Below are 14375 nucleotides of genomic sequence, written 5' to 3'. Positions count from 1 at the left end.
TAAGTCCAAAGTCATTTTATCATTCTCTAATAGCCCAACATATTCTAAAATAGCCTTGACTTTCTCTAATGTGTAAGCCCAATGCAGCTTTCATACAAGTCCAAATGGAAAAGCCCATTGCAATCCTTGTTACAAAGTCAATTTGATGATGGCCCCGTTACTAAAAGTCCTTCAAGAAAACATAGATTGTCCCATAAAACTAATTGAATTAAAACAACCGTGACAGTTAAACTTAAGGTTAGATTCGAATCGAATCTATTTAAACTCAAACTCAAGTTTAGTTCGAACAAACCAACCCTATACGAGCTCGAGCTCGAGTTATTCATCAAAATTTTTAATTAAAAATTTTAATACAAAATGACGTCATTTTGATCAATATGTATTAAAACGACGTCGTTTTAATAACAAAAAATAAATTAAGTTGAATTCAAACTAAGTTTGAACTTGGCTTTCACGAGCTCAAGCTCAACTATATATAAACCGAGCTAAGCTCAAGCTTGACTCGATTTGAATCTAACCCTAGTTAAATTAAATACTTCGAAATTAACCCTAAAAGCATAACCAAACGTAGTAGATACTGGATAGCCACCAGTGGACTCTCCAGCCTAAAGTTTACAACAGATTCATGACTTGGATACCAACATCATCAACCATCAACCATATAATATCAAATCTACTACTAATCATTACATCTTCACAGTCATTCGATAAAGTTATCAATTTCCACATAATGTCAATAATATAAACATAATTTTATTCATTTAAATTCAAAATTAAGAATCTCATAAAAAGGTGAATTCAAATGTATTTTTCCATTAAAAAAGCTTGCATATAAGGAGGAGGAAGAGATAGAAAAGATAGAGAGATAAACACGGAGAAAAGATATTTAAATTATAATAAACTATTAAATTTTTGTTGTACTACACAAATACTAGTGAAAATATAGTAGATGTAAGCATTTTTATCATCGGGTCAAATAATGTAAAAACTTTAGTATCATATCTGTTTTTTTAAAAAATTGTTTTAATTCATCTTCATAATCATTTTGCACACCCTTAACAGACTTACTTAAGTCTACTTAGACTTTAAGTGTTAGTATCATAGTCAATCTTACGCAAAACTCTAAATTACATAAATCAATTGGTGGTGAGAAATCATGTCAGCAATTTGACACTATAAGGAGAGAACAAACATCTCACTCTTTCGAAATTTTAGCAATGGCTAGAAAAAAATGACACCAAAAGGCATTAAACAATATATCTTCAATTAGTTCCAAGAGTGGTTCAAAACCCTTAACTCAAGACCACTTTGTTTTCAAGGCTGGCTCACCACAACCCAAACAAGGTACTATTCCTATGCCTCAAACCGATCTCCATGTTGCTACTCAATTAGTGCGAGATTATTACTAGCATGTTATACATTATAACAAAAGAGCCTAATTCTAGGACATCTAAACCATGTAAGAAGGCTCCTACTCCTCCTCACTCTCAATCACATCAATACATTGGTCTTATTGGCTTCTAGATGAGACAATAATACCTACATGAATGTAGTAAGACTAGTTATTTCTTTTTATTAAAGTTTTAGTTAATATTGATGTCTTGGACATAATAAAATGTGGTTAAAGAAAATTATCAAAATAGGCAATTGAACAATCATTCTAAAGGTGAGCCTCCATTTAAAAAGTGTTAATTGGACGAATTAGAAGCATGTCATGTTATAAGTAATTTAAGTGACAAATGATCATTCTATTAAGGTAAACACCTATTCCAATAGTAATCTGAGTAAAACATCTATAAAAAATAAAGCACAAACTGATGTCACCTTACTTCGTCAACACGCACTAAACTTTATATAACTATTGTTTTCATATTTTTCAATTACTAGAGACGATTTCCAACAATAGATTGTGAAAGAAAGATGCCTCGACATCAAATCTTCATGCAACAAACCCAGGTAAGTAGAAGAAGTTAGATTGATTGATGAATGAGTAGCTCTTGATCTAATGATTTTTTATGAGGTGCAATGTAATTCAGGCTTAGAAGTGTTTAAGGACATGTATAGGTTAATTTGTGATTGTTGGTTGTGGAAATTATGGAGATTAACATTGTAAACAACAAAATATGATAAAAACTGATATAATAACCTTTTCCTTATTTTAATCACAAAAAATAATCGAAATTGTTTGAAATCTTGTTGAAATTTGATATTTGTGATTTTCTCTCACTGAACAAATTAGTATGTAGGTTTAGAATTCATGTTTTTAATTGTTGAAGATGAATTTAAAACCTACTTATATATAGGCAATTTCGTCCAAGTCTAATATGTTGATTATATTCGTATCATCTTTACAAAGTTGGTTAGTTTCGTATGGATCTCCCTAAATTTGGATTTTTAAATTAATTTTTTACTTTATAAATAAGATTGAATAAATATTTTCCACTCAAACTTTGATGAAGCAATTATCAACCCTTTAAATTTGAAAAGCTCATTTTTCTACCTTTCTATTATATATGTTGATAAAATCTGTTAAGTTTTTTTTTTTTATAAAGATAGTGAAAAGAAAAAAATGTCTATTGATTTGATTGAAGCTAAATGATAGTTTACCTTGTAAAAAATTATAAATTTTTCATCTACCTCAAATTAATAATTATAAGATAACTAAAAAATATAAAAAAAATTATCAACAGAACCGTTCCTCTCTAGTTGCCTCCACTTTTGTATTGTTGTCAACTAATTTTTTAATCTTTGTGACTCTACAACTAGGTCTTTTTGCTATCGTCATGTTTTCAAATTTGTGCACAATTTCCTAATGTTGCCGCTCGAGCTCATCACCATTTTAATCTGAATATGTTAAATCTTACTCAAATCTATCGCTTGTTTTCTAAATCTATCATTGACAAACTCCATTTTAATTGGATCTTTTCGTTTCCACTAGCTCTAATATGTCAAATTGCACACAAAAGTCCTATGTATAGCCAAACTTGCTAGTTTTCCCCCTGAGTATTTTTTCACGACTAAGTAATAAGAAAGTAGAATAAAAGAAAAATTAGAAGGATGAACAAAAAAGAAAAATTAAATTAACTAGGGTCAACATTAATTTATTTGTAATATGAGAGGTGTACATAACAGTGACCCCATTGTAAATTGTACAAAACGATAAAAACCCTTATTGTTAAAACCAGCGGCCAATTTTCACATACAGGTGAAGAAATCACACTTAAATGGTGGAAATAATTATTTCATTAAAGTTTAGGTGGACACTAAAATTTGACCTAAAATTTGCCATTAAATAAATCTTCTAAAGTCCCCACCCTTCCGACCCAAACGCCCTTCGCCGCACGCAATACCAGGTACACGCCCGGTTCTCGTTCTCTTCTTTTTAAACTAGGGTTTAACTTTCCTGCCCTAATTTCAAATTGTTTCAATCTTAATCGTATCGATTTTGTGTTTCAATTAGGTTTTGTCTCTCTAATTGAATGGGGGATCGGAACACCGCTGCTTCCAAAGCAATATGGCTGAAGCAAGCCGAAGAAGCCAAGCTCAAGAGCGAGGCCGAGAAGGCTGCGGCTGCAAAAGCTGCATTCGAAGCCACATTCAAAGACGTTGCCAATAAAGCTCGTGAAAAGCAACCGGGTTCTGGTTCTGATAGTGATTCTGAAGACGATTGGGAGGAGGATTTGAGCAACAAGCCCATCGGCCCCGTGGACCCTGCCAAATGCACGGCTGCTGGTGCAGGTATTGCTGGTGGAACCGCTGGTGCTGCCTCTTCGTTTATGGTTGTCACCAAGGACTCCGACGGGAGGAAGGTGTCGAATGGTGGTGCTCAAATAAGTGTGAAGGTTGCACCGGGTGTTGGTGTGGGCGGTACGGAGCAGGAGGGGATTGTTAAGGACATGAATGATGGTACTTATACTGTCACTTATGTGGTTCCTAAGAGGGGTAATTATATGTTGAGCATTGAATGCAATGGTAAACCCATAATGGGTAGTCCCTTCCCGGTTTTCTTCAGTGCAGGTACTTAATTCATGACTTCTTCTCTTTTGTTATATCAACTGGACTTCAGATTTTTTTTTTGTTTGCTGGGAATTTAGGTTCAAATTTGGAAATTGATTGATTTTCTTTTTATAGAGTGAATGTTGTTGAACATTTTCATTTGAATATTTAAACTATATTTAGCAGGCACTTCAACTGGAGGACTGTTGGGTATGGCTCCCACATCCACATTTCCTAATTTAGTCAACCAAACCATGCCCAACATGCCAAACTATTCAGGGTCAGTTTCAGGGGCATTTCCTGGATTACTCGGAATGATTCCAGGTGTTGTTTCTGGAGCTTCAGGTGGTGCTATTTTGCCTGGAATGGGAGCATCACTCGGGGAAGTTTGTCGAGAGTATCTTAATGGTCGTTGCTCAAAAACTGATTGCAAATTGAACCACCCACCTCACAATTTGCTAATGACAGCATTAGCTGCAACAACCAGCATGGGGACTCTTAGTCAGGTGCCCATGGCGCCTTCTGCAGCTGCAATGGCTGCTGCTCAGGCTATTGTTGCTGCCCAGGCACTTCAAGCTCATGCTGCTCAGGTTCAAGCGCAACAGTCAACCAAAGAATTGTCTGGTAATTTTATCCCTACTTTCTTTATATGTATATATTATAACTTTTTGTATTATTTTTGCTCTACTTCCTAAAATTGATTCCTCCTTATCAGATGACAAAGTAGGGAAGGGTGATGCTCTGAAAAGAACTCTACAAGTTAGCAACCTTAGCCCACTTCTTACTGTGGAACAGCTGAAGCAACTTTTTAGCTTTTGTGGCACAGTTGTTGAATGCACCATAACTGATTCAAAGCATTTTGCGTACATAGAATATTCCAAACCTGAAGAAGCAACTGCTGCTTTGGCATTAAACAATATGGATGTTGCAGGTCGGCCATTGAATGTTGAGATGGCTAAATCGCTTCCCCAAAAATCTCTTGTGAATTCATCACTTGCTTCTTCTTCTCTGCCAATGATGATGCAGCAAGCTGTTGCAATGCAACAGATGCAATTCCAGCAGGCTTTGCTGATGCAGCAAACTCTGACCGCACAGCAGGCAGCTAACAGAGCTGCATCTATGAAGTCTGCAACAGAGTTGGCTGCTGCTAGAGCTGCTGAGATAAGTAAGAAGTTAAAAGCAGATGGACTTGGGGGTGATGAAACGGAAACAAAAGAAAAATCCAGGTAATGGCAGTTCTTTAATTGAAATTTACCCATGTTTTTTCCTTTGTCAAACTCTAAATTTACGGACATTTAGTTAGTTTGGCAATTACTTCATATTAGCATCATGTGCATGAGTCCTGACTCGCTCCACTTACGTGGGGTTGTGAATTCACTAACTTGGAAATGAATATTTTATGACCATGTTAACCTGACATGAACTTTACTTCTGTACTTCATTATTTACTTTTTGTTTACTGTAGTTTATTGCATCACTTTAAAGTGTTAAGCATCCAAGTCTGGCTAGCATTGTTAAGTTGCTTCTGTTTATTTTATTTGAAACTCAATTTCTTATATGTATGACCTTTATTGTTGCTGCATTTCCATGCTTGCCAGTTTCTTGCTTGATATGGAAGAGGTTTCTGTTTGGTGTCCTCCTTTATCAGATAGTTAAATAAGGGTCTTGTTCTCATATAGATCAACTATGATTCTAAATTTTTTTATTGATTTTGATTATTTTGAACAATTAACTCATCAAATCATTTAGATATGTTATTATATGACAACAATAAAATACATAGGAAGAATAAAAGTATTGTTTGAAAATACTGTAATAGATACAGTTAAATAATAATGCTGAAAACATTTAAAGTAAAACTAAAATTAAAATATGTGTGACCTTTCATACATATAGAATATGTCATTTATAGCAACCAATAATCACAAAAATTTCAAAGAATACGCTTTCTTTTTGTAGGGAACAAACTATATTAATACAAGAAAATAATTATACATCTGAAAAAGTCTATGATTCCACCATAAAAATGAAAAAATAAGGTAAGTAAGAACTTTGAAATTGCTGCTCACCAATTGCTTTGAATTGAGAAGGAATATATTCACTGGAATTAGTTAGTCTGTGAAACCCTGATTGATACCATCCCGCTGAGTCTCTCCAAAGTAATTCAACAGCCTTTCTTTTTCTTATCTAAAACGCATTTATTTCTCTCATTCCAAACAATTTAAAAAATACTGGAGATACTGAATCTCGGCAGCATTTGAGCTCTTTGTTCTTTTTCGAAAGAGCATGATGCTTTGAAAGAAGAGATTTACATCAGTTGCATTAATGGTTTTCTAGATCAAAAGAAACAAATTTTATACGATTAATCTTCCGAAGTTATTTATTGTGATATTTTATAGGAAAATATGTAGTCTAAGAGTTACATAGTTATTCATCTATTTGTTGTGATATTATAGCACTTCAGAATGTCTTTCATGTTTTAGGCAATTTCTGTGAATGAATTTCTGATCTCTCAAGTATAAATTACTTTTCTCTTAGTTATTAAAGTAATATTAAGCATTAGTAATTACAAGTATTGGATATATTGCCTTGGATAATCAAGAAAATATGATTAGCCATCATATAAGAGAACATATGTTGATTTTGTTCTGATAATTAGGAAAATGTCAAAGCAGATGCAATCCTTATTCAGGTCAAGGATGCATATTTTAACCAAACAATTTTATTTTTATTCTTCACATGCTTCAATTCATATCTTGATTATATTTTGGTCTTGCATCCATTTGTGCTGAACTGTGGGTTTATTTATTGTCTTTAGAAATTCTTGTTGTAAGTAATAGAAGAGAAAAGTTTTTTTTTTTTTTTAACTGTGGAAGCTGATGGGTTCCTTGATATAACACTATTATTTCAAAGTTTTCTGTCTCTGAATGTTTTTACCACTCGAATTAAAACATGTCATCTTGAGAACTCTACAACTTTTCGTAGATGGTATGTATGGGCATCTATTTTTGGAATGTTTGACTGATTAATCACTTATACAGGTCGCCTTCTGCATCTCGTGCCAAGTCAAGATCACCAATCTGTTACCAGCGATCCTCACGTGCTAGATCAAAATCCAGATCAAGATCACCAGTCAGTTACCATCGAAGGCGGAGATCACGCTCTTTCTCGCCTCTATCCCGCCACTCAAGAGATCGCAGATCTAGGTCACCACGAAGATTGCGTCATTATTCAAGTTATGGCAATGACAGGTTTTCGTACAGAGATGCCAGGGACAGTGGTGGCAGATCTAGAAGACGGGATTCTGGTAGATCATATGATCATCATTCACCTGTTTCAAGAAGGAAAAGGAGTAGGAGTTTGAGTCCTCACAATAAAAAATCATATCGATCTGGTTCAGAGACACCAAAAGATCGCTCACCTGATAGAGCTAGAAAATCATCTCACGGTCGCTCAAGATCACCAAGACCTCTTAAAGGAAGTGGAACATCCCCTAGAAATGATGATATAAAACTAAAATACAGAAAGCGTTCTAGGTCAAAATCTGTGGAAGAATTCAATGAAAAAATTGATGAAGTTCAAGATAGAAAATCAAGGCATCGTGAAAGAAAACATTCTAGGTCCTTGTCCAAGGAAGATAAGCATCATGGGAGAGGCAGTAGTTACTTAAATGAGAAAGTGGATGAGATGAGAGATGAGAGATCAATACATCGTCATAAGAGGCGGTCTAGATCAAACTCTGTGGAAGCTGATCATCACATCAAGGAGAAAGGGGATGAGAGTAGGGATAGGAAATCAAAGCATCATGAGAGGAGGCGATCCAGGTCAATATCCGCTGATGGTAAGTGTCAAAGAAGAAGTCGGTCCCCAAGAGGTTCAAATGATGGCAAAGCGAAACACAGAGGGCGTTCCAGGTCAAAGTCTATTGAAGGCAAGCATCACTCTGATGGTAGAGTTGGTGAAAGTAGAGATGGAAAATCAAAGCATCGGAGAGGCAGGTCAAGATCAATAGAACGTAGGCACCGCAGAAGTAGGTTGTCACCTGGAAGTTTGGAGCAGAGTGAATTGAACTGCAAAAGGCGCTCTGGGTCACAATCTGAACAAGGCAAGCGTCATATAGATGGTGGGAATGCTGAACCAAGAGATCATAAATCAATGCATGATCAGCCAAATATGGATAAAGCTGAGGATGCCACTGCAGAACCAGATTATAGTGTGAAGGATTCACCTATGATGCGGAATGATGGATTATCTACTTCAAAACACAAGAATCGCGACATTAAGAAATTAACAGAAAAAATTCAAGATATGAAAAACATAGATCAACAAGATTCTATGAGTGATGAAGCTAATTCAGTGACGCAGAGTTGTGGGATTTCTGTTGAGGCAGAGGAACATTGGAGAAAAGAAATGCGAGATACCAAGCTTGTTAGAAATGGTAATGGAGAAAATTAAAAAAAAAAAAAAGAAAAGAATGGAGAAAAACTGCACCTTTACAGTGTCTTTGAAGGAGTAACTGTAGCTGATTTTTAGACTGTTTGTTATATGCAGGATTAGAAGAAGATCAAACTGATTACTGAAGGTCACCCCCGGCAGGCAATGTTAACTGAACTGGCTTGAGCAGTGATTGGACTCTGTCAACAATGTTTTCAAATTCTAGTCTCCCTGAGGTTGAAAGCTTACAATAGAAGCTCCATATCAAATGCTAAAGTTACATTCAGAATTGAAAATGTGAAATAAGTTAAATCATGGGGCTGCTTATGGACCTAGATTATCCAGAGGGAGATGTTGATGATTGATGTCTCTTAAAAGCTCAAAGCTGGCTATGATCATGAATAACTTTCTTGCATTTGGAGTTGGTGGTTCTCAGAAGACTGCCTAGATTTTAATTTTTGGTGTTGGGATATTTCTACTGGTTGTTGGCTTTTCATAAATGTATGTACTCTTTTTTTTATCTTTGCAGGTCCATGTGGAAGGTATCTGTACTTGAGTCTTCAAGCTAATCTAATATGGATAAAGTATCTGAAGATGTGTTCTGCTTCTACCTGGCTGTCCATACAACATACAACATAGTAGCAAAGCATCTTTTACTGCTAGATGTATGTTAGACTATTTCCTTTGTTGCTGCATAATGAACTTTTTATTGAAGTGTTTGAGTGTTAATTGCTAGTCTCTTTTTGAATCTCGTTAATTTTTAAGGTAGTTCAGTATCTTTGTGAAGTCATAGGTTCTTGATACAGAGAAGGTATTGGATTTTATTCAACAATTGCAGGGCATTGTTTAAACGTAAGATTCTGCATCGATGTATAGCACTTGAAGACAATAAGCATGTTTGATAACTAGGGAGGTTGATCTTAGTGTAGATCTCTTTGCACTGTACCCCAGCTCATTTTGGTTCTCAGGTTTACTGTCTCCAATATGCAGCTTTTCACTCTTGTTTTACATGATATTTTCACTGTGCTTATTAGGCTTTCCCTTGATGTTGCTGATCGTTGCTTGCTATTTTATATACCTGTTTTGGTGTAGTGGGCATGTTATAAACACACACATGGTTTGCGTGATTGGTTTGGGAGGGTTGGTTTAATTGCTATAAATGAAGGTATGCATTCATGATTAAGCTTACTTTTACATCGGGAGCCTGTGTAATAACCTCTTCTTTATCCCCGTAGCCACACTATTTTGCAATGGGTCATAATATTAACTTTAGCTGATGGTTCACGGATACCGTGTTCAAATACCTTTAATTTCTAACAATGTAATGAACGCACTGTATCTTACGACTTTCCCCCTCTTTCTTCTTTGTTTTGTTTTGTTCCTTTTTTTTTTTTTTTTCTGTTTTTATTCCCCCTTCCCAAGGAACTCTCTTGAGTACGCAAGCTTCTTTGGTTGAGATCAGATGTGGCTGGGATGAGTAGCGTCAGAATGTCACCATGTTGATTATGAGCATATTGGCTGGCTCAAAATGCTTAATTTCATGGTGTGGTTTTAACAGGTAATTTTACATGAAATTCTAGGTAGAGTGTTTTTGTTTTTTTTCTTCCCTTGATTACACCTTTTAGTTCTAGCATTTCTGTCCTGTTGGTAACTAGCGATTCATTTTATATGGTAGTTAAAAAGATGAGAAATTATCATTACAAGTTGTCTTATTTTTATTTTTAAGATTGTAAACTCTAAATGCAAATGATAAAATATAGTAGATGCCCCTTATTACTTTTTTGTTTTAATAGGATAAATAAAGTTGATTTTGTTATAAAATATCTTCAAATCTATACATTTGTTGTAATACTATAAACAATTTAATTGGTATAACTAGTATTTTGTTTTCTCATGGGTAAGTCCTTTCTTAGGTTTAATATGTTCGGTTACATGCGCATAAGTAGTCTCGCCTAAGTTGTAAGTTGTACGCTTGTGTGGAGACATACACATTGTTTCAATATGAATGTCCTGTCAAACGGCCGAAATCTTGTGAATGACTTTTTCTTAGCATGTTCTATTTGTCTTTCAAAAACAAGTGGAGTACACTTTTTCATTTAATATCTAATCCCGTTTACAAAAACAAACATTGTAAAGGTCAAATAGTAATTTTATAATAAAAATTTTGAAAAAATAAAAAGAAATTAAAAAAAAAAAATTCACCATAACAATTTAAATATGATATGATAACTTGACCCTTTGGACATATTTGAAAAAATGCAATTTAACCCTGAAACCTTAGTCATCATTTTGATTGGATTCTTACCTTTGTCATAATGTTTGGACCATTGCCACCATCACATCTAGGCAAATGTTTAGTACATCAAGGAATGATGTCGGTAGTCCTTTTTGGATCTAGTTTTTCACATCGTTTTAGTCTATGCGGTTAACGGGGAAAGAGACAAGTGGATTTGGTTCCCTCTCAAGAATTACAAGGCCACGGAACTTAAGAAACGGAAGCAAAGTAAGTTGAGTAAGTTGAAAATCACTATAACAGAAGTTGCGACTAAATCATAAGGGAGGCAGTAATAAGTAAAAAGTCCCTCTAGGCATGTAGTGCAAAGGTGGTGGGGGTCATTTGGTATAAGATAAGGAGGTGAGATGCAACTAAAAAATGCGACATAGATTAAAGAGAAGATTGTATTGTGCAGTTGAGGGTATATGGTGGCTTGCCGTGGTAAATTAAGTGATGTTGGTAGTAGTGGTGGGGCCCTACAATTGTATCTAGAAAGAAGAAAATGAAAATAAAAAAGGAAGGGAAAGAAGACAATGTTGATGCAAATGTGTTTACTAAAGGGATTAAAAAAACGTTAATCTGAGTGATGATAAATTTGAAAAGTAAATAGTGAAGGATACTATAGTAATTTCACTTTTTGACACTGTGTTTTGTTAATAGAGTTTGGCTTTTGCTTAGGAAAATGTGATTTATGTATTAGAGTAGTGAAAGTGATTTTAGGTTTAGGGTGTGCAGAGTCCGACTTAGGAAAATGTTCAAACTACGCTTAATAAAAACACAATTTGTCAAAATCCTAAACCAAATTAAACCAAACCGTTTTATACATCAAATAAAACTAGGCCGAACTTAAAAGTTATAGTTTGGTTTGGATTATGATTTGAGCTTTTTTCCCTTTCTTTTTTTAAAACAATCTAATACTTTCATCTATTTGTTTAAACCCGGTAATCAGATTCAATGCCATGTTTCTTTCAAGATGATTTGTCTGCCCCAGTTTTGCCACCAATGTAATGCCCTAAATTTTCATGATCGGTATTTCACTGACAAACATGCTATGTACATATTGCAAGCCTTTATTCTAACTAAAGAATGCCCAACGTTTCAATTATTCTTCGATAACATTTCAAAATTAGACTCTTAATTACTGAGATGCGATAGTCGTAAAGTTGATCATTAAACACGAAGTGATCCGATTCAAGTCAAATTCCTCATTACAAAAAAAAAAAAAAATACCATTTTATTTTATAAATAATTCTAATAACATTAGTTGGATTTAGCAAACAATAATTTGTTTTATTTGTTGAATGTGTAACACGATCTGGACTCTGGTGTCTGCCCTTCAGAACTATAATGACATATATTTTCTTCTCCTCTTTCCATTTACGCGTCCCTCTACAGTCATTGTTTTTTAATTTCAGCAAGCCGAGTTCCAACCGCTCAACTAACCCTACTTATTAACCCATACAAAATTACCCCGCTCTCAACTAAAGAAACAAGAATGCCCAATAAACTATAAAGAGAGAGAAAAACGAAGCTTAAAGCTTATATTGTGAGAGATCTCCTGAGCAACCTTTTGAAGATATGAGGGAACTGAAAGCGGAGAAAAACCCCAACCTCCCCATTCTCCAGACTTCGTTGGCGCTTCTTCAACTTTAGTTTCTTCATTTTGATATTCTTTCTCTTCTGAAATTTTATTCCTGTCCTCGTTCTTTTTCTACACGCAGGCCAAACCTTGGTGGGAAAATTTTAATTACTCTTGCAATTATTTGAAGTTGCCATACAGTTTTAGTAATATTCTAACTTGGATTTTTAAAACAAAATAGACTAATTGTATTCACATTCTCAAGTTAGGATGAACAATGACAAGAATTAAACCAATTGAAATTTATTCACTAAAGGCCACATTTAATTTAAGAGCATTTCAAACGGCCAACCTCAGAGATTTTCGTGCCCCTGCCAAAATTTTCAAATTAAATTCAACTCCAAGCTAGCACTTTGCCCATGGACAGCCATAGAGCTTAAACCACATGAAGCTCGAGTTTAATGGCTACATTTTGATGGATTTCAGGCACACAAAACACCTTAACCACAAGACGCAACACATGAACCTTACCATACAAAAACATATGTACCATCATTACTATTTTATTATTAATCTTAAGATTTATGGTTTTTCTCAAACGAAGATCCTCAGAACAGACTAAGCAGTTTTGCAGTCTGTCTCTCTCAGTGTAGTTTTTAGTCCCTTCCCCGCAGCATTAGCCAGTGGATGTATCCCATGCTCCGGTCCCGTCATGTGCGCTCTGTTTTCACTCTCTTTCGCAAACGATACACCATATCGTTTCTCAACGTCTGCATTTACATATAATCATCAAATTGATTACTCTTTTTTTTGTTTTAATTACAATTGTATAAGAATATAGATTACATACCTGTTGCAAGTTTCTGATAAAGCTGGCCATCACGAGTCAAAGACATCATAATCTGGGGAATTCCAAGAGGCAAATTATCACCCCTATCAACCTGCCAAAAGTGTATGGTCTTACCATATGTCTTGCAAACCTTATCAAGGTCTTGCCTCTGAATGGGGCCAGGAACTCCAGGCATGAATAGCATTCCACTTTTCACTTCGTACTCGTGAGTGTGCCACAGCGGCTTCTCAGAATCCGGCAATGTCAAGAAAAGCTTCTCCGATATGATATATTCAATCCCAATAAGCTTGGCGTCTGCTTCTGGGCTATTGTATATCAGACACTGCCGCATCTCCTCGTTTTGATGCCCGCAAAAGTGGTGCGCCTCCACTTGCCGAGTCATGTCATCAGAATAAAAATGAAACCTGCAATTCCCAGTAATCGTAAATGCAATAAACGTATAAATAAAAACTACAGATATGAATCATCAGTGACAGAGACGGGATTTTATTTCATTTCCCGCTGTAAGAATTATTAAAAAGACTAAAAATTTAAATAGAAGAAGTTAATATAGTGAGATTAAGCTTAAAATATACTTAAGATTTGAGAAAATTAATGAAATTCGATGAAAGGGTTTAGCAGGGGCTTCAGTCATATAATCATGCTGAAGTAATTAAGGAAAACTCACGCGCAGAGGTGTTGGTGAATTTTGTTGGTAGGCCCGAAGCCTTGGATGGCGGCTGTGGTGGTCTCGAGGAGAGTAGTGCCGGTGGTAATTTTCTCGCCGGGAACTATAGGTTGCTGAGTTGACGACATTATTTTTTCTTTGTATCAAACAAATTAACTTACAAAATGGTGTATTGCAGCCGTGGGTTATCTCTTTAAAACCAAGATTTTAGATGGTCTTGAGCTGAATTGGGAAAGCCATTTGCATGCAGAGTTACGTGTGGCATGATAATTCTTGACGTGGCTCGTAGCAATTACAAGGTGGCTTTCTCTCCGGAAAGTGTTGACTGGTGAGTGTTTCATTTTAAAAAAAAATAAAATTCTCGAATAAGTTGGAATGAATATTGAGTATAAAATCAAACGGTGGAGATTAGTAGGTGAGGAAAGATGTTGGAGAGTTGAGGGAAACTTCAAAGGGAGTGAGCCTGCTAGATTCCACCAACCAAGGTTTTTAAAATTGGATCGGAGTAAAAATTATTTTGAGTACTGATTTTGGTTAGATCAATCGAACCGCTTGGATCAATCGATTCGATTGA

General features: G+C 35.2%; 2 protein-coding genes across 3 annotated transcripts; one reads left to right on the top strand and one right to left on the bottom strand.

Moving 5' to 3' along the window:
• The first annotated feature begins 3237 nt into the window (after positions 1-3237).
• Positions 3238-9165, top strand: LOC123220750. 2 transcript variants are annotated; one of them, XM_044643325.1, is made up of 6 exons: positions 3238-3353; positions 3461-4017; positions 4183-4620; positions 4712-5222; positions 7038-8434; positions 8548-9165. In XM_044643325.1, exons 2-6 carry the CDS (start codon positions 3480-3482, stop codon positions 8574-8576), a joined length of 2913 nt encoding a protein of 970 aa, XP_044499260.1. In that variant the 5' UTR covers positions 3238-3353; positions 3461-3479; the 3' UTR covers positions 8577-9165. The 2 variants fall into 2 exon arrangements, with proteins under 2 accessions (XP_044499260.1, XP_044499259.1); XM_044643324.1 differs by having other exon boundaries at positions 4180-4620.
• Positions 9166-12571: 3406 nt separating this feature from the next.
• Positions 12572-13935, bottom strand: LOC123221784 (oil body-associated protein 1A-like). Its single transcript, XM_044644698.1, has 3 exons — positions 13802-13935; positions 13135-13538; positions 12572-13054 (listed from the first exon to the last, which is right to left on the bottom strand). The coding sequence occupies exons 1-3, from the start codon at positions 13927-13929 to the stop codon at positions 12903-12905; spliced, it is 684 nt and encodes a 227-aa protein (XP_044500633.1). The 5' UTR covers positions 13930-13935; the 3' UTR covers positions 12572-12902.
• Positions 13936-14375: the final 440 nt, after the last annotated feature.

The sequence above is a fragment of the Mangifera indica genome, chromosome 7 (assembly GCF_011075055.1).
Source record: "Mangifera indica cultivar Alphonso chromosome 7, CATAS_Mindica_2.1, whole genome shotgun sequence".
Taxonomy (NCBI): Eukaryota; Viridiplantae; Streptophyta; class Magnoliopsida; order Sapindales; family Anacardiaceae; genus Mangifera; species Mangifera indica.
This window is presented reverse-complemented; position numbering and strand designations above follow the sequence as displayed.